Source organism: Podarcis erhardii (assembly GCF_964252035.2).
Source record: "Podarcis erhardii genome assembly, chromosome: 10".
In the NCBI taxonomy this organism is placed as follows: domain Eukaryota; kingdom Metazoa; phylum Chordata; class Lepidosauria; order Squamata; family Lacertidae; genus Podarcis; species Podarcis erhardii.
Window position 1 is genome coordinate 70,990,268 of NC_138500.1, and position 20,607 is coordinate 71,010,874.

The 20,607-nt window shown below is 42.2% G+C and overlaps 2 protein-coding genes across 2 annotated transcripts in view; one reads left to right on the forward strand and one right to left on the reverse strand.

The window, feature by feature from the left end:
• Positions 1 to 20,607, forward strand: part of CCDC146 (coiled-coil domain containing 146) — a 77,263-nt gene that overhangs the window by 17,051 nt on the left and 39,605 nt on the right. The gene's annotated exons all lie outside the window — the stretch shown is intronic.
• On the reverse strand, positions 7,671 to 15,521 carry FGL2 (fibrinogen like 2). Its single transcript, XM_081879181.1, has 2 exons — positions 14,745 to 15,521; positions 7,671 to 9,066 (listed from the first exon to the last, which is right to left on the reverse strand). The coding sequence occupies exons 1-2, from the start codon at positions 15,358 to 15,360 to the stop codon at positions 8,360 to 8,362; spliced, it is 1,323 nt and encodes a 440-aa protein (XP_081735307.1). The 5' UTR covers positions 15,361 to 15,521; the 3' UTR covers positions 7,671 to 8,359.

Sequence of the window (20,607 nt, forward strand, 5' to 3'; positions counted from 1 at the left end):
TCCTTCATTGGAGGTTTGTAAGCAGAGGTTGGATGGCCACCTGTCATGTTTGATCTACTGTCAATTCCGGCGTATTAGGCGACTGGGAGTATAAGACAACCCCCAACTTTTGCTGTTCAGTTTTAGAGTTTTAGAGTTACAGAGTTTGAGCGCCGCCAGGGGCAGAGCGCGCACCCCTCCGCTGCCTCTGCTGTCGCAGCAGCAGCAGCCCGAGGCGAGGCGTTTGGTGGGTGAGTGCCGCGCTCAGAAGGACTTTCCGGTCCCCTTCTGTGGGGAGGGAGGAGGAGCGATGGCAGAAGGGGCGCCTCTGCTCACCGGCTCCCTCTCCTCCTTCCCAACGCATATACCTGGCATATAAGACAACCCCTGACTTTTGGGGTGATTTTCCAGGGAGAAAAAGTCATCTTGTACACCGGAACATACGGTAGTTGAGATATCTGCATTGCAGGGGTTGGAATAGATGACCGTTGGTGTCCCTTCCAACTCTACAATTCTATGACTCAGAGTTTTGTTGGACTTTTGATGCCCTTTACACACAAATGTGTTGAGGGGTGTGGGTGTGTGTCGATGGGTAAATGCATGTGGGATGGGTGCCAAACAGAGTCTTTGACCTGGGTGAAAGGAAGCCTCATTTTGCCCCTGCTCCATCCCATTTATCATTTTTGGTTGCTCTTTTCTGAGCATTTTCCAAAACTAAAATATCCTTTTTTAGGTGAAGCGACCAGAACTGTACTAAATATTCCAGATTCAGTTGCCTTTCTCACAGCTACTGCTGTGCCAATTATAGACATGTGCTCACTGGCCTCTTTTTTAAGGTATCCCCCCCCCCATATACCAAGTGCACATAATTTGTGAAACTTCTAACTTTAGCTATAAAAATGTTCACCCAGCAACAGTTTTGAAAACACTTTCAGGCATTTACTTATCCCAACATTGTGGCTCATTCCAAACCTTACTAAATCTAAACCTTGCAAAGCTTTTGGAGCAACATTAAAGCCCTATAACTACATTGGCATAAAAAATAAGACAGATGTTGCCTTCACCTCCAGCCAAAAGGCTCTTAACAGCAATTAGGCAAACCATTTCTATCCTGTCAGACTGTTCAAACTCCTGTTATCACTGGGGAAATCATTGACAGTGGTGATAATGTGACTTTCATTGCAAATGCCAGTGTTTATTACAGAACCTGCTAGTAGGCATGTGGAATCAGCAATACAATGAAGGTATGTCTGCCAACATTGACATGGTCAGTCCGGGAAAGATATATAATACCTAGGTGTATGTATCCAAACAGTTCTGGAACTGTTAAAGTACATGCTGATAGCTTCTGATGAGGCCAACAGCAGGGCGGAAAATTCATTTTGGTGCATGGTAAGATCAGCGGCGGAGCAAGCTGATTGGGCGCCTGGGGTGGGACCAGCTGCCCGCTGGGGTGATACCAGCTGTGGCAGGACGCTCTCTGAGGGGTCTGCCTGCCTTCTCCCACTCAGCCACCCTGCAGCTGAGGGGGAGGTGGCGGGCAGACCATTTGGGCAGCGCAAAGCCCAAACTACCACGTCCCTCACAGGAGAGACGCGTGGCTCAGGGCACTGCAGGTCCTGTGGTGAGTGCCACCCGGCATTTTGCCACCCCCTTCAGAGGTGGCACCCGGTGCGGACCACCTCCACCGCACCCCCCTTCCTCCCCCCCCGGTAAGATACACTGATACTAATGCACTTGAAGTCGACTTTAGCAAAAGTAAATTTCTTTGTGTTAAAGATGCTTCCCCTCAAGTGTATATGTCTTGAGTAGATTATTTATTCAGCTGTTATCTGGGCATGAATATAAATGTAGCATTTTCAACTATGGAGAAAATATGCCTAACAGAGCATAGTCCACATGCATATTATCTGAAACCATTTGAAGACCTTGCTGCTCACAAGCTTGTCATCTTAGCTGACACCTTATTTATGTCAATGTGAGTAAATGTTCTGTTGTTCCAGATGTGACACAGAGGGCTTGTCCAGACATCCTTTTGTGCCATGCTTCTAGGCACAGGTCCGCACTTTAAAGCCCCCCCACCCTCTGCTTTTACTGCTGAATCAGAGCAATCCACAGAAAACCCCTTCTTGCCTTTTGTCCTGATTCAGTGCTAAAGTACCGATTTCCGCAGGGAAAGCACCGTGGCAAAAAGAAGAAGTGGGTTGCTTGGACACAGCGCTTTAAAGTATGAAGCTGTTTCTTGAAAATGCAGGGCAAAGGGTTAGGTGTGGATGAGCCCTTTGTTGTACAAAGTTTTATTAACTTTCTAAATGACAAATCCTCAGTGTTAAACTATGTTCAGCATTTAACTATGGCAGTAAGAAGGATAGAAATGTTTTTGCCTTTTGTATGCATTTCAGAATACGATTGGAATAATTGCAGGTGTTAAAATAACTATCCTTATTTTCCTACCTTTCTTAAATCAGGGGTCAAATAGAGGAAATAAGAAATGAGGGTTTCAAGGTCAGACGGAAGTGCTTAATTAATCTGCTGGGATTTTTTTTTATTAATGGCAGGCATTTAAAACTGCTGGATTCAATCAAAACATCTTTGATTCCAGTGGAATACTTTCATTATTCTGGATATCATACTGTACTGAATGTGCTTATGTGGAGTTCTCTGTTGTCAAGATTCTAAAATTTCCTTTCACTAATAACACTCTGGAGATAGAGGCCTGCTGTTCTTGCCCCCAACCCCCTGACCTTTGGTGTCTGCTTAGATCCCTTGCTTTGTACCCAACGCTGGGTTTTTAAAATCTATTTCATCCATAGACTTCCAGGTAGGTCTCTAATGTAGTAGGAACAACCAACAGCTTCAGTAATGTGCAAATCACCATGCTGTATTCCCTGTTGATAAACTTCTTCTACTCTTTTAGGGTTACAGGAACTCACTTTGATGAAACCTGTTCTGTTTGTTCTTATCTATGGCCTATAATTTCTCATTTTGAAATGTCGAGCTGTTTTTCAATATTTGGGTTTTCTAAATTTTAAATTTACTATTTACTGCTTGCCTTTATAGAGTTAGACATGGGTTTCATGACTATAATACTTATTAAATGCCTTCATTTTTAAAAGGATTTAAAGCCATTAATCCAAAACATATTGTTTTAGGTGTGGCTTTATTGCAAATAGTGTTATCACATTTTAACTTGCTTTGCAGTGTAGCAGATGCATGAAGGTGTTCTTTTCCACAGAAGAGGCAGCCCATTTCTAATAGAAGGAAATGCTTTGCATCTTAAGGATAATTCTGAAGAAGCTGTAAAAGGCCCCAGCTTCTTTGATTATAGTTTCCCTGTTGAACAAAACTCTCTGTGCCAGAATACATATGTTAATACAGTATTGCCTATCCAAAACTAATAAGGCTTTGAATATATGTCCTCATTAAACTGCCTTATCCAAGCCCTTTTCTAGAAATAGAAAAGTGTGGATAATTAATGCACATGAAATGTGACAGACCCTTTCCCCTATCAACGCCCTCCTTGCTCAACTGTACCCAGAGAGGATTCTCTCCATGTGCTCAGGAATCTTACAAAGGCATGGCTTCTGACAGTGTGGAGAAAGCTCTCTTTAGATTTCCTAAAGGCTGCTGTTGAGTCCCACCTCCTCCCATTTTCATTACAGTCCTTTTGAAGCAATTAAACTGGAGATAGAGCCAGGGCTGTCTATTCCTGACTGACAGCTGACGGTCTACTCTGCTCTATCCAAGCCAGAGTGGCCTCCCTTCCTTGGTACCAGAGAGCCTTTTAAATGGAGATGCTAGGGACTGGACTTGGCACTTTCTTCTTGCAGAATGCAGACTTTTCTCCACTGAGCAATCGACCTCCCCCCCAAACATCTCTGTTGTGAACAGCTGTCAGGCAGGAGCTCTGCAGGTCAATCACTGGGCCACCAGGGTTCCTGCTTTTGCTTTGTAGCAGTTTCCTTGAGTGTGTTCAACTTATGCCAAGAGATCGGGGTGTGCTTGGATGAGCACTTTGAACAGGCAAGTGTGTATTTTGTCCTGAGTGTACCCATTGGGAATTTGCAGGAAGATCTGATGTAATCATTCTTAATTTACAAAAGTTCTGCAAACCAACAGCTTTTGGTTCAAGAGCAGGGAGAAGAAAAGATACAACTTAACCAACCTTTGTGGAAAGGATATATGACATTTTCATTTGCATAAAAGCATTTAGCAAATAAGAACAGTATTGGTAATTGTTTCAAAACCTGGTGTTCACCTTCTATGGCAAAATTTCATTATTTATTGGAAGGATTTCAAATACTGTAAATAAAAAGCTGGTAGCTTCACAGCCAGGATTAATTTTGGACTTAAGTCTTAGACAAAATGCGTATCTGTGGTCCAATCTAGGGAACACTGAGAGTTTTAATTCTGTGATGGGCAAGAAATTGTGTGGACTCTCACAAAGTTATAGCACCTCGATAGTTTGAATGAAGCTGTGGTAGGTAAACAAATTTTAAATTGTTGGGCACATCTACACAAAGATCTGAACTGAAAACAACACAATTTAATACAGTACAGTGGTACCTCTGGATATGAACAGGATCCGTTCCGGAGCCCCCGTTTGCATCCTGAAGCGAACGCAACCTGCGTCTTTGCAGGTCGCGATTCGCCGCTTCTGCGCATGACCGTCTGCGCATGCGTGAGTGATGAAACCCGGAAGTAACGCATTCCATTGCTTCCGGGTTGCCGCAGAGCGCAACCCGAAAACGCTCGACCTGAAGCAACTTCAACCCAAGGTATGACTGCATACAGAAAACTAGCTTAGCAACTATGTTTGTATTCTTCTGATTCATCTAACTATACTTTTAGTTGTGAATTACTCTGCCTTCTGTTGAACAGCCCTACTTGGCTAGGATAGGTCTGTGAATGGTAATAATGCCTAGATAGAGAGGTGTGTATGTGGTTGTATGCAGGAAGCTGTAACTGTTGTGTGCCAAGTTAAAAACGTTGCTTCTATAGCTCAACGCACTTTTACACCTGCTGCCCTCACCCCTGGCATGTCATCCTTGGAAGGTCCCCCATGAGGCGTTTGTGACCCTCAAACTAAAAAGAAAAGGTCTCCCATCCCTAATACATAACAATGAAATGAAAGTAATAAATGAGCAAATAAATTATGGATAAAAAGCATTGCAAATAAGGTGCTGCCAGACATTCAGGCAAATTACAAAGGTTTTATTGTTGCCTAAAAGATAGTGATATAAGCTTTGGAACTGTGCTTGGGAAGGGAGTTCTAAGTCTGGGTGCCACCACAGAAAAGGAACTGTCCCCAGAAGTCACCCACCACATCTCCGAAGAAGGGGAGAGGCATTTGGAGCAGGGCCTAAGCCAAGAATCGCTGCACATAGGCAAGTTCCTGGGGGTTTCATACACCTCATCCCAGACCTACAGTTGAGTGGCAAAAAAACCCAGCAATTAGAATTGTGCCCAGAAGCAAACTAGTAGTCTGTTGTGCAGATCTTGAAGCACTGTACAGTATGTAAATGCAATAACCAAAACCAATCAAAATTACAGTAGATACTTATCTTCTATTGACTTCAACATGGTTTGGAGGAAATCTTTTACTGCACATCATAACAAGTGATTACATTTATTTCTACATTTTGGGTTGAATCCTGTGTTCGAACTTCACTCACAGGATGTTCCCCAGGAGTCTATTTTCCCCTGCAGCCTTCCGTAAAACTGCTTCAGATAACTGAAGAAACCCTGGAAAAGTATGAGAGATTAAATGGGAGCCTGGGAGGGGGATTAGATGAAAAGTGAACAGTGAACAGAAGAAACCCTTCCATTTTCAGATGGGACACACTGGACCCAATCCTGTAACTTAACAGTGGCATAGCGTGGGGGGTGCAGGGGGGCCGGGCGCACCGGGCGCAACATCTGGGGGGGGCGCACTCGCCGCCTCCAGAGTCGCCGAAGAGCCTCGGGCGCAGGCTGTAGCAGAGCCCCATGTCTCACGGAACCGACGAGCTGTGCGCGCGTCCGGGCTGAAGGCGTCCAGCAGGCAGCGGCTCTCAGCGCTCGCCGCGGTCCCCGTGCATCAGGGCCGCGGAGGGCGCGCCAGGCAGCCCCTCCTCACAGCCCCACCGCCGCCGCTGCTGCAGCTGCTGGGCCATGTTGCTTTTTCCTCGCCTCTCTGCCCTTCTCCTCCTCCGGGCAAGTGGCGTCGTTTGGGCGGCAGCACCAGCGGCAACTCACCTCAGATCACCTGACACGGACCCACCGCCGCCGCCATGGCTACCTTACCATAAATATCCCAGCCCAGGCAGCAGCAAGAAGAAGCTGGCGGCGGCGGCAGGTTAGGGGTTAGGGGCACAAATTACTTGCCTTGCCCCGGGTTAGGGGGCGCAAATTACTTACCTTGCCCTGGGTTAGGGGGCGCAAATTACTTGCCTTGCCCTGGGTGCTGACAACCCACGCTACGCCGCTGAACTTAAGGATCTTTTCATCTAGAAAACTCACCAGCAACAACCTCTAACGATGATACGTAACATTTTGTAGCGAAGGTGATAGAATCTCTCAGTATTAGATTTGGTTTCCCTCACCAGTTAAGAGACATTTACAATGAAGAAAAATAGCCAAACTGCATGGCACAACTGGGCATAATTCCATCTAGCAAAGCCCCTTTAACAACACAGACACAGACACGTGTGTAAATCCACATACTTTGGTCATTAGCAACAATACACAATGAAAATTTAAAATGTATTCCTCTCTTTACTGTTCACGAATATAAGGCATTGTAAGGATGCCTCTCCTATAAGTTCCTTCTGTTGCATATACAGATAAATACACCTATATTAGCCATCTTTGGAAATGCCTACTGAAGAGGCAATATCACTTAGATCATAATTGCCTAAAGTAGCTCTTTAAAAATAGTAATATTTCCAACAATATACCAAAAATCTGTTTGAGGAAAATGGCACTTTTACCTTCTCCCATGATATTCCATCAAAAATGCCTTCCATGCCCTACTAATGTGCAGATGTCAGCAGTGTTAAATCTTATTAGATTAGTAGTAGCATAGTTGCCAGGGATGTTGCAGATGTTTCTTTTGGCATTACTATATCGTCTCTTATTTCGATATCTATTCTTATGCTGATAGGAGTACGTAGGATTGCGACTGTCACACCAGCTGTAACCCTGACGTAGGGGCTGCTGGCAAAAGTGGATCATACGACTGTACTATAAGGCCCAGAGTTCCCCCTGTAAACTTGAAGCCTTTATATAATAATAATAATAATAATAAATTTTATTTATATCCCGCCCTCCCCAGCCGAAGCCGGGCTCAGGGCGGCTAACAACACTAAAACAATACAACATTATAAAACATTATAAAAATGAGTTAAAAACAAAATTAATGGCAACCATAAGCTAAAGTCTTGAAAAGATTGCCAAAGGAGGGAGTCAGGCTGCGCCCTAACAAAAGGCCAGGTGGAACAGCTCTGTCTTGCAGGCCCTGCGGAAAGATGTCAAGTCCTGCAGGGCCCTTGTCTCTTGTGACATATATATATATATAATTTATATATATATATATAATTTTTCAGTTATTCGTCTCTTGAGACAACATTTTCTAATGAGGTCTGAAAATATTGGTTGAATCCATACAAAATTAGTTGCACATAAATAAACCACCACATTATGTTCATTAATATTTTTAGAGATTTAGTATTGCAATGTTTGGTCATATATAAAAATAGCAAGATCATTAGAAATGCTTCCTTAACAGCATTTATTAGCCTTTAGATTAAGATACGTTGTTTTTGTTTCTGGTACAGTCACATAGCTTTTTTTTTAAAAAAGCGCTAGTTAACAGTGGCAATGAATTATGAAACTATAACATGTTGAATCTATTATTTACATTGAAAAAATATAGTTGTCTTGGAATACTTGAGTTTAAGCCAGTTTGGGCTCACTAGCTTTGCAGCAGGTTGGTGGTTCTGCAGAGATATTTATGGAATATGATGAGGAAGCAGTACATTAAGGGTCTGAAACTGTTGCTCTCCAACTCTACAAATCTGGTTTTGGCCTGTGGGTGGCCGAGGCATTGTTTTGTGATACGGCAATAGTGGAATGCCTTTGAAGTCAACTTGACAAAATAAGCTTACACTCCGCTTCTGACCTAACAGAGGTTAATGGATGAGGCTGACACATTATTTGCTACCCAAAAACTGAATTGTTCCCTGTACATTTAGAATTTATCAGGAGATATACATTAGGGTGCCTTTGGAAGAGATGTTTTCTCAAGGAAAAAATATTTAAACATGAGACATAGCAGTTGTTGTTTTTAAAATTGCACTCAGATACTGGAGAAAAGTGTCAGTATTGAGAAGTTACTAATTCATGGCACAAAGACTTTGGGTCTCATCATCATTCTGACCTTTTTGAAAGGTTGTCTGTAACCATTTAGACTATTATCCGAAGCTGTAGGCCAGGTGCCCCAGAAAATCCCATTGCGAACACCTTTGTATTTTTTGTGATAATATATGCCATTGAGATTAGCCGCCAAGCATGCGTCAAACCACCACCCAGAGCTATAGTACGCTCCACAGTTTCCTGATGGATACCTGTCGTTGTCTCTATCTGGGGTAGTGAAGAACCTTTGGTCATGATTGTAATGTTTGGCGAATTGCAGGGCGTTCCCAGCTGTACCACTGTAGCTGCCAATACTTAAGCGGTATTTGAGAAATTCATTGGTCACATAAAATTGTTCGTATTTTGCATATTCTTTGACTCCGTTGAAATCCTCAAGTTCAATCCTGAGCTGCATTTCCTTGCTTTTGGTCAGAAGGTGAATTTTGTCATTCCCTAGCCAGAATTCTCTACTCAGGTTTCCGAAGCCATTCTTGTATTCTTTCCATGTTCTGTTGAAGCTGGTGCTGCCATCCTGACGCATTTGGAACACTGTCCAGCCGCCTCCCATAGATTCCATCTCACAGTAAACATCAAAGCTGTCATTTCTTGGATCAGGAGTAATTCTGTAGATTCCATTACGCAGTTTGCCTGCTGCATAATAATTGGAACAGTCTCCTTGCAGAATCTGTATAACTGGACAGAGAAAGGGGGTTGACGAAGTTAGCCGCGTTATTTACAAGCCATTTTTAACTTGTATAGCATAATAGAAAGCAATCTAAATCCATAATGGAATACACACTTTTAGTCACCTTTCCATTTGTGAAGTGTGTATGGATGTAGAATAAATGATGCACACAGCTCAATGATATCAGAGAACAGCTTCTTTCTGTGCTTCTGCAAGTCATTGTAATAATAATAATAATAATAATAATAATAATAATAATAATAATAATAATATCATGAGTAATGTAGGAAATGAGCCTAGAAGAAAACAGGGGAAGCATCTGCTGGCACTAGTTTAAATTTAATATGTGGTTAGAGCTGGATTTGATTACACTTGATAACTTTTGCAATGCCAATTCTATTTCTTATAGAAGACTTTCTACTGAGGTAAATTTCTGCCTCAGCCTCTCCTTATTTGGGCAGGGGGAGGACTGGGAATAGTAATTTCTCGACAAGGGTATGTTGTGTCTTCTGCTGTTGCCCACAACTTGCTTGGAATTTTGTTTGCTTGTTCCCACATGAGCTATCATTTCATATCATGTACACAACTGATCCTTGTGGGGTCACAAGCCTGTTCATGTCAAAGGGGAGGGGGAAGCAATGGGGGGGGGGCCTCCAGACAAAGAAACCTCCATTTAATGAGCCAACTTAGAGGATCATCAGAGGCATAGCTTTTATATTATTTCATTGCTTTGTGTGAGAACTCTCATCTTTTCTTCACCAAATGTTTTATGTTGCGCTCCTCAATGTGCAATGACCGCTCCCCGCATAAAACGGGGGGGGGGCGACCTTTGCGTGGACGCAGGTAGCCCCTGGATCTGTAGCGGCTCCATCAGCATAGGCTTGGCTTTGCCTTCCCTCAGGTGGGATACCAGGAGGTCTCCGCCTACCCCTGTCAGTTGTCCAATCCCACCTGGGGGAAGCGTTGCCAAGGAGATCAGACCAGGTAGGGGAGGGATTACCTGCCCACACAATAGAGGGAGGATCTTACCTGGGAGTCCTCAATGTGCAATAGAACTATCCACATAATTTTTGCCTAACAATTATCTTGAGACAGTTGACAATTTGACCTGTGGTCAAATGCCGAGTCCCCACTTGACATTTGTTAACTTTTGCATTAACCACTGTCTTTTTACACTTATGGAGAGCAGGATAATTTTATTTCTTACAAGATTGGCCTAAAGTGCTGGTGTCACCTGTTGTTTTTTCCTAGCTATTTGCAGGCTATCGTGTACAAGTGACACTGACACTCAGAAAGATGTCGTTTAAGAGCATGACGGTGGTTTCCTGTAAACGTGTTATTATGTAACCTCTGGAATTTAGAGTGGAAATGAATTTGGACAGTATACTAAGCAGGAATGCAACACTTTATGATATTAAGTATTTCTTCCAGGTGTTTCCTGAAGATTATGGCCCATTTTATTTCCCATTTTATTTATTTTATTTAATAGAAGCCTAACAAACTTTACAAATGAAATGCTCTTACATTTTTTTCCCATGAAATTATTGACGCAGCAGCATTCAATTAATATCATTTGGACTGAGGAAATAAGTTTTCTGAGTTATGTTGATTCTTATTATAAAATATTTTGGGAGGGGAAATATTTGTCACCCAAATATGTTGGAGGGCAGAAAAGAGACAAGTGAAGCTATTGAGAGAGTTTGAAGTTTTCATAATCAGGCATCAGTATTGATTTTTGGGCAGTGATGCAGTCTTTCATAAAGAAAGAGGACTCAAGTTTACTTTAAGAGGTGCATAAATGCTCCCAATAGGTCTGCTCATTGTACCCACCCCCATATGAATATGTGTAAACTATCGTTCTAATACATCTAATAGATACAACGTACTCTGATTCATTTATACTGTTGTTGCTTTAGAGCAGTGTTTCCCAACCTTGGGCCTCCAGCTGTTTTTGGACTACAACTCCCATCATCCCTAGCTAGCAAGACCAGTGGTCAGGGATGATGGGAATTGTAGTTCAAAAACAGCTGGAGGCCCAAGGTTGGGAAACACTGCTTTAGAGAAGTGCAGCCAGCAATACATATGCTGTTTGATTACTTTTCAGAGACAATTAGTCTAGAAATTGTTTTAATTATGCTGAATACAGTCATACCTTGGTTTTCGAACAGAATGCGTTCCGGAAGTCCATTTGACTACTGGAACGTTTGGAAACCAAGGCACGGCTTCCAATTGCGCAGGCACGTCAGAAACAATAGTGGAAGCCACATCAGACATTCGGCTTCCCAAAAAAGTTAGAAAACCGGAACACTCACTTCTGGGTTTCAATTATTTGGGAGCCGAAACATACGAGTACCAAGGCGTTTGACAACCAAGGTACAACTGTATTAGAATGTAGTGAATTTTAATGTACTTTCACATACACTCATGATCCAGCTCTACCTGATATGGATGCTAGGAGAAGTCATAACAGATTCAGTAGTGCGTACGGATCACCCACTGGGGAAGACTGTGTTGTATCTAACACAGTTGTCCCATTAGTGCCAGGACTTTTGACCATACAGCAATACTTTCTCTCCCTCTCTTCTCTCTGTGTGTTCCCTACACCTCCCACCCAACCTGTTATGGGGGTTCTGCAGAAACAGGAAGGGGAGAGGAAGTCCTCGCACTAATGGGATGACTTGTTGGATACAGCCCATCATTGTTTATTGTTGCTTCTCTGGCAATCCATATTGCTTTGGGTCCTTCTCAAGCAATCCAAGACAACGACACGTTGTCCGTTGTCATGGACTAGCTGGATGCAGAGGAGTGGTGGAAGGCACCAGCTGGGGAACCCCCGAGGGAAGAAGGCTCAGAGCCTGGGGAGTAGTGATGGGATGATGACGAGTGGTCAGAGGGAGAAGAGGGAAAGGACTGGGAGCAGGAGGTGTCAAAAGCTGAAGGATAACAAGATTTAGTGAGCGGAAAGAGGTGGTGGCAGAGAGCAGTCCAGAATCAAAGAGGGAGAAGTGGAGGCTGGAGGGGAGGGGAGGGGAGGGGAGGGGAGGGGAGGGGAGCCAAGAGGCAGAGATCAGGCAGGCTGCCTCCCCCTGCTGCTGCAAGCCTATTCAGGGATAAAAAAGTAAAGGACCCTTGATGGTTAAGTCCAGTCACAGACAACTCTGGGGTTGCGCCCTCATCTCGCTTTACAGGCCAAGGGAGCCAGCATTTGTCCACAGTTTTTCCGGGTCATGTGGCCAGCATGACTAAGCCGCTTCTGGCGAAACCAGAGCAGCGCACAGAAATGCCGTTTACCTTCCTGCTGGAGCGGTACCTATTTATCTACTTGCACTTTTTGGGGGGTGTGCTTTTGAACTGCTAGGTTGGCAGGAGCAGGGACTGAGCAACGGGAGCTCACAAGGCTCAGTGGTTTAGACCACAGCACCACCCGTGTCCCTTCTATTCAGGGATATAGTTTTAAAATATCCTGTTCAGGAAGAGAGATTATGTATGTTCCACTCACTGCTGAAGTTTATCCAAATGAGCCTCAGCATTCTTTTTTCAACATTCAGAATGTTACAGACTGCTGTGCTGAGGGATAAATATGCTTAAGAAGGCTAAGGAAACATCAAAACACACACTGTGGAATGTGAACAGTTTTGATTTATTTCCTCCCAAAATATAACCATTAAGCTTCAAGGCCCAAAGGAGTCACGTACCAGAATGAACTTGAAGGTGAAGTAGGCATCATTAGAAATTCTACTTCACAATGAACTTAATTCGCATTCAGTTCACCCAGCAATTATGGGAACTACTTTTAAGTGCAGTTCAGAGAATGTTGAATGACTTCAGAGAACTTTTTTTTTAAAGAACTGATTCCAAGCACTGTTTTCTAGCAAGAGCTATGAATTACAAAATTATTTCTTGTTATTGTAACAGGATAATGTTCTTTTAAGTGCAACCACTAAAAATAGATGGGTTGGGAAAAGTAATAGTCAAAATGATATTTCATGTAACATTGTTTATTTCATGTAACATTGCCAAGATTCCACTCTAAAGATATCACATGCTGTTCATTTGGGATATATTAGTATTGCTCAGATTTGCACATGTGCAGCTGTAAAACATAATCATTTGTGTCATCCATCTGTAAGACTACACCTTCCTCTGTGTTCCCAAATGTATGTAATATGGCAAGTTATTTATTAACATTTTGAAGTGTAATTCAAAACAATATTCAAAGGAAGATTTTTGAGTTTCTTCGTTTTTGTTTTTAAAATTTATGTAACTGTAAGCTTTAAGTCACACCAATATAAAACAATTGATGCTTCCAATAGGAAGTGGTATGAAGAAAACTGAGCACACAGCAGTAACAAAATGCAGACAAAACATTTTCCAGATGTCCACACTCCAGGATAAATGGAATTCATTTTTAAAAATCTCAATATAACCTTTACTTCCTTGGTCCTGTATGAGAAATCAATTTCTTCCATTCTTTCTACCTGAACAGAAGTGATAAAAGTAAAAGGGCGTCCTTATTTCACCAGTGCAAGCTTCTCTGAGTTTGGACAGCTACCCACGTGTAACATTGGAAAATGCCCTTTAACAGCCTGATTTTTCTGTACTTTAATGGAGCCAAATCCTTAAAGATTCTGGCCTGAATCCAGGTGTCTCCAGTGGCAAAATAGTTGTGCATAACAACTGGTAGCTACAAATAGGGACACACATCCCCCTGCACCTCAAAAGATTCAGCCAGCCAACCCACTGAGATGCTAATGGACATTGCAGTGTGGTTTCTGATGTGCATCCCCCCACCTGTTACATCCGTAGAAAGTTAAGATGCACACACTTCTTCTCATAAGCTTTCTTCTTCTGCTCAGTAAAGGAACATAAGAATTTGCCTGTAACTAACTGCTGCATCAAACGCTGACAAAAATAAAGTATGGGGGTGTTCAAAATTCTTTTAGCAGGAAAAGAAAAACCCATTATGAAGTTCAGAGGTGCTAGATTCTCATCCATTTCAATTACCGTATTTTTTGCTCTATAAGACTCACTTTTTCCCTCCTTAAAAGTAAGGGGAAATGTGTGCGCGTCTTATGGAGCGAATGCAGGCTGCGCAGCTATCCCAGAAGCCAGAACAGCAAGAGGGATTGCTGCTTTCACTGCACAGCGATCCCTCTTGCTGTTCTGGCTTCTGAGATTCAGAATATTTTTTTTCTTGTTTTCCTCCTCCAAAAACTAAGTGTGTCTTGTGGTCTGGTGCGTTTTATAGAGCGAAAAATACGGTACTTCCCTCACAGCTAAGCTAAAAGTCTTCTTGGCCCAACAAGATGGTTATATTTTATTGTGTTTCACTAAAAACTACTACTAATAATAATACTACTAATAATTTATTATTTATACCCCACCCATCTGGATGGGTTTCCCCAGCCACACTGGGCAGCCCCCAACCAAATATTAAAAACACAATACAGTACAGCATTATTGAATCCTACTTTTGAATCCTACTATTGAATCCTAACACATTGAATCCTACTTTTATCTGCAAATTTTTCCTTAATATCCAGATATGCCCTAATTGTAAAGTAATATGGATCAAGTAACGCCTTGTATTTGCTTTTACTTTTTTGGTAGGTGGCAAAAAGTTAATAGATGTATGTAAGGAAATGCTGTTCTGTTCCTTTTAGTAAAATAGTAAAAGCTGACCTACCTGGTTGTGGTTGTGTGGCTGGGCAGTTTGAAGAGCATTTATTATCCAGATTGTTCACAGCAAATGTCAGGTTGGCTACTTTGCTGTCCACATAGCTTTCCACGTTGTTCATGTTTATGAGGTTCATGTGCTCCAGCTGATTCTGTAAAGAATGGATTTGGTTCTTTGCATTCTTCAGACTGGCTGACAGCCTGGAAACCTTGTTCTGCAATTCTTTTACTCTGTTATCTTGTATTTTGCTGTTGTCGACTGGAGCGTCTGTGCCAGGTGGCAGAAATTCATTGCTGTCTTTTTCTAGATTCTCATCTGCCTGCAGCTTGCAGTCTTCACAGGACTTCTTCATCTTGTTTACAACTTCCTTCAGGTTCTGCACTTCTTTGAGCGTTCTCTCAATCAGCCGAAACTGCTTGGGCAGCTGGATGGTCATTGGAGGCAAGGTTACCCGATACGGGCATTCCTCTCCATCACATTCCCCGCTGCTTTTGAGCTTTATTGGACAAGCACCAATCAGTTCTTCTTCTCCTCGGGCGCCGTCTGTGCTATCATCTGTCGCTGCAGAGCCATTTGTAAATAGCAGCAGAGCTGTCTGGAGCAAAATGCTGTAAATGAGCTTCATCTTTTCTGAGGAGCTGCTAGCCCAGTGAGGAAGTGTGCAAAGTTTCGGTGACTTTTATAAAGAGCAGCTAACTGCTGCCTCTGACTTATCAGAGAGGCTGCCTCTGCACTGTTCTCGGAAAAGGGTGGGAGTTGGTTGCATCACAGCAAGCTGCAGTGATATTAATAGAAGAGTAAAGTAGGTAGCTATGGGGAAATTACTCAGACTTGCACATTACAAAATGTTATCTCCAGCACCTGTCTGCATAATCAAACACAGAGATACTTATACCCAGGTATTCGTTTTAGAATAATAAATATATACACAACACAACAAATACACCATTTCAAAAACAAATGTATGTTTCTTAACACACTAGTGTTTGCTTTGGTATGCTTTTCATTAAAGAAAAACCCAACTAGCAATGAAATTGTATGTGTTCATTGTTAGCATATAAACAGTATTAGGGTAGACTTCAGCCAACAGTCTCAGGGTGTGCTTAGTGGACAACATTAGGGTTTCTTGGAAGCTCAGCGTAAATTCTTCTGAAAGAAAATTTGTAAGGGCAACTTGTCCACTGTCAGTCTCCTGTCATGCATTCATGTGAAGCAACAGTTATGCTCAAGAAGCCTGACTAAACACTCCGCATGAACCAAGGCTGCACTCTGGAACAGTCCGGGGAATCCTCTGCAGTGAATTCTGGGAGAAATGTGCAAGATTTTCTAGCAAATAAAATGATGTAGAAAGTCTTCTTTGAGCATTCTCAAAACTACCATATTTTGATCAGGGGGAAACTGGTATGTCCTCTGTACCAAATTATTTTGGGAGTCTGGTACTGACACCCACAGTGATTTTGAGAGGTCTCTTTTGTGTTTGAGGCTTTGCCAACTCTCCACAAACTAATGCGCCCCGTATATTTTGGACTGCTTCCCTGAGAATTGGCCATGCTTGCTGGGGCTGATGAGAGTAGGTTGGGAAAGACTGCTAAATGCCATTTTTGACATACAGAGTGACACCACCCCTCCCCATAAAGTTTGTATCTATATCACATAAGACTGACTTGAAGTAAATGTTTTTATTTGAGTTGAACCTATTTCCAAGTAAGCATGTTCAGGGTTGCAACCTCAGGATCACTTCACACATTATAGATATAGAATCTTTGTATCACTGACCCATTTTGTATGCATGCTAAATCTGACACATTTGACTAGTTACATACAGTGGTGCCTCGCAAGACGAAATTAATCCGTTCCGCAAGTCTCTTCGTCTTGCAGTTTTTCCGTCTTGCGAAGCACGGCTATTAGCGGCTTAGTGGATTAGCGCTATTAGCGGCTTAGCGGCTATTAGCGGCTTAGCGGCTTAGAAAAAGGGGGGGGGAGGGAAAAGACTCGCAAGACGTTTTCATCTTGTGAAGCAAGCTCATAGGGAAATTCATCTTGTGAAGCGCCTCGAAAAACGGAAAACCCTTTCGTCTAGCGAGTTTTTCGTCTTACGAGGCATTCGTCTCGCGGGGCACCACTGTATATGGGTAGCGCAGTTAGAGCATGGTGCTGATCATGCCAAGGTTGCAGGTTTGATCCCCATATGCGACAGCTGCATATTCCTGTATGGCAGGGTTGGGCTAGATCAGGCTTCGTCAGCCTCAGCCCTCCAGATGTTTTGGCCTACAACTCCCATGATCCCTAGCTAGCAGAACCAGTGGTCAGGGATGATGGGAATTGTAGTTTCAAAACATCTGGAGGGCTGAGGCTGAGGAAGCCTGGACTAGATGATCCTTGCGCTCCCTTCCAACTCTACAATTCTGTCGCTCTATAGGATATTCTATGGGCATATGACTTGTGGAATGAATCCATTATGCAGGTCTTTAATCTTTCCCCGCTAAAACTATCAAGGTTAGAAGTAGCCTTTTGAGAGCTTCTCACAGTGAATAATATTTCCTCCTCCTCCATCATTGTGGAGGTTATGATGGGCGTAAAGCCGAATAAACATTTTGATTTGATTTGTGGAGGTCGTCCACTTCCCCCTGTGAACCAACATTTCAGGAAATATTGTGAAAATGTTACGCTGTACCCTCCGTGCCTCATTTCACCAGACCCCGCCTCCAATGAAATGATACAAATCGTTCCTACTTTTATTTTATGACTCTTCCTACCTCAGACCAACTGATTCTTCAAAAATGGTGATTGCTGCCGAATCTTACTGTAGAATGTGCTGTTCACAAAGAGGATACTGTCTTCTGATCTTTTTCCTGACAGTGGAAAAAATTATTGGCCTCTCTGAATGACCATCTAGAACAGAAGTTCCCTGTCTCCTAAGTTCTTCCTGCAATCTTTAGTTAAGGAACTTCTTCCTTCAAGTTTCCTTAGATACACTTTCCTATCGGAAGGGCAGAAACAGATTTCAATCTTAGATCCCTGGATTTATTGCCTATTCAATCATAAAAAGAAAATGTTAAAATTAAATTCTGACCTGAAAACTACGGAAGGGACCACATTGAATTGTTTTCTCATGAACTGGGGACAGGGATCAGAATATTTAGTTTATTATCTTGGAAAAATATTCTAGGGTTGGCTTTTTTTTCTTAGTTCAATATTTGTTTGGTTTGCTGACACCTCTCAGAGGCTTAAAAACTCTGAATCATCTGATGTTTATTAAGAACAATATAGTGTTAGACACAATGAACAATGTGTAACACCAAAACATGTGATCAGGAGAACTTTATCACACATAGCTGGCACCAGAGGGAGGGCAAGCAGCCCCTCAAACAAGGAGCTCGCCCCTCACTCACCCCCCATTTCTGAACTCTTGTCCTTAATATTTGCTGTTATTTTTCTTTCTCACCCACCTGGAAATGCACTTTGCCTCTTCTGTTTTCCCCAGAAATGTTGTTCTTGTGTTACCAGAACCTTTCCACAATACCTGCATCCTGTATTTTTATTGTCATTAGTCTATTGCTGAATCAATAAAATAGTGTCTGACATTTAGTACAATAGAGGTTTTGGAATTCTTGTTATATCTTAACAAGGAATCAACATGTCCCTTATTTGCAAAATGAACACACCCATGCTAACCGGCCGTGTAATCCCATGCATATTTACTCAGAAGTAAGTCATCATGTTTTTACTGAGGGTTTTTACTGCAGGGTTAACATGCATAGAATTGCAGTCCAAGGCGGAAGCCCAGAGACCTAGACATTGTAAAGTCTGTGAAAGTTTCATATAAATATCTTATTTTCCTTATCTTACCATATGGTGATGTCAAAGGCTGTTATTGTTACTTATGTAATTATATTTTTTCACTGAGGCAAGCAAAGTACTGCAATAAAATGTGTTTTCAAGTGCGATGGCTATTTCCTGTTCACTGCCAACTACATTTTATCTCCAAGGCCTCAGTGCTAAGTGATAATAAGATGCTTTTCTGTTGGCTAGCTCTCTTTGCTTATCCTTGATCACTGATTTTTTATTTCACTGGAGAAAGTGTCTGCCCAATACTGTACATTTTTCAGTCAGAAGTGGAGTTCAAAAGGTGCCCTTCACGATTCTTGCTATACCACGGGGCGGATCTACTATGAAACTAATAAAGCTTAAGCTTTAGGGTCCATAATCCTGGAGGGGTCCCAGAAGCAACTTTAGTTCACATTGCTTTAAAATGTTGGGTTTAGGAGACCCAATTTGATTTGCATGAGTCAATTTGATATCTTTTGTTATTGTCTGTATTTCAAGAATACCAACGTTTGAGAGTCAGTAGCACAGATGTTGTAAAGGTGTGGTGATCTGTCGTGGAACAACTTCGCTGAAGTGGTTACCCAGGTCTCGTTGCTGGTTGCGAAAATGTAGGTCCGCCACTGGCTGTACCCCTCGGATACAAATTCCACCCTTCATCCTTTACCCCGACCTCCATTGTGCTGCCTGAAGGATGGCCTCTGAATGGAGACAACAAGAAAGTGGGGGACAGAGAATGAGAAAAAATCCGGCAGGTTCAAGGAAAGGAAAGTTTGGCTAAAATTTGCAGGAATGAGGGTGGAGGGCAAGAAGAGTCTTCCTATTTTTCATTTGTTAAACTTTGGAAAGGTATGCAGATTGAGGGGTGGAGAAAGCTGATGAAATGAAAGCTTATTTTTTAATTAATAATAAAAATACAAAGGTGTCATCCAGAGAGGCATATTTGAATCATATTTTGTAATTCTTTCAAAGAATTGTATCAAAGGCAACTCAGGTGTTCTCTATGTTATTATATAGAGAACACCTGAGTTGCCTTTGATACAATGTGTGATACAATGTATTGCTAAATACAAAACCTGGGGATTGAGTTCATTTGTGAAGAGAAGAGAGTCAAAACTAACGAGTTTCAGTTATTCTCTTTTTGCAACTGTATTACAATCTTCTTAGTTTTCACCTTACATCGTTTTTAGGCAATTCCAGTTCCCGAATCAGTTCACACAGTGCAGAATAGTTCCCTGAATCAGTAGTGCCACAGGATATTGTAAAACCCAAATTTCATGGCATTTAGATCGAGTTACTACTCGAACCTATGTAAAGGAAATGGTACTTTTGCCTAGTTTTCTTAAAAAGGAAAACACAGTGAGTCAGACTCAGATTCACTGTGTGTGTGTGTGTGTCCCAATACAGCTGGTCAGATGGCACACATTTTGGAAAATGGCACATTACAAGCTTTGGGTATCTTGTGATAGTGACTTATGCCCTTGGTATGTAGCGTTGCAATGCATGTTTTAAAACTTTTATATTGCAAAACTATACATTCCAGACAAAAGGCCACATTGATCATCATTTTAATGGTTCCTGTACCTTTGCCATGTAGCTTTATGCAGCCATGCATATTTTGCACAGTAGTTACTGCAAATCTGAATAAAAATCAAAGTGATACAGTACCTGTTTGTGCTTGCTTTGACTGGTAATGCATGAGAATTGTCAAACTGTTAACCTCTATTAAAACTGCTAGCTAAGGTCTGGTGCCAGTTTAAACTTTCCTGTAACTACGTTTATTTGTTAGCAGTGCTGGTTTATGTTGGGTAAGAAGGAAATAAAATAATTATTCACGTAGAAAACCATCTGGGGTGGTGTGGCTTTCCAGTTTATTGCATAAAATGCCACACACACACACACACCCTCAGGGAACAAGTTAATTCCTCTGAGGCCAAGGTGGCTGACCTAGAGAAACTGAGATGAGATTGGCTGGTGGATGTGATAACTGCATCCCACTCTCAGGTTGACAGCTCTCCTGTTCCCAATCTAAGGAAGGAGGAAACGT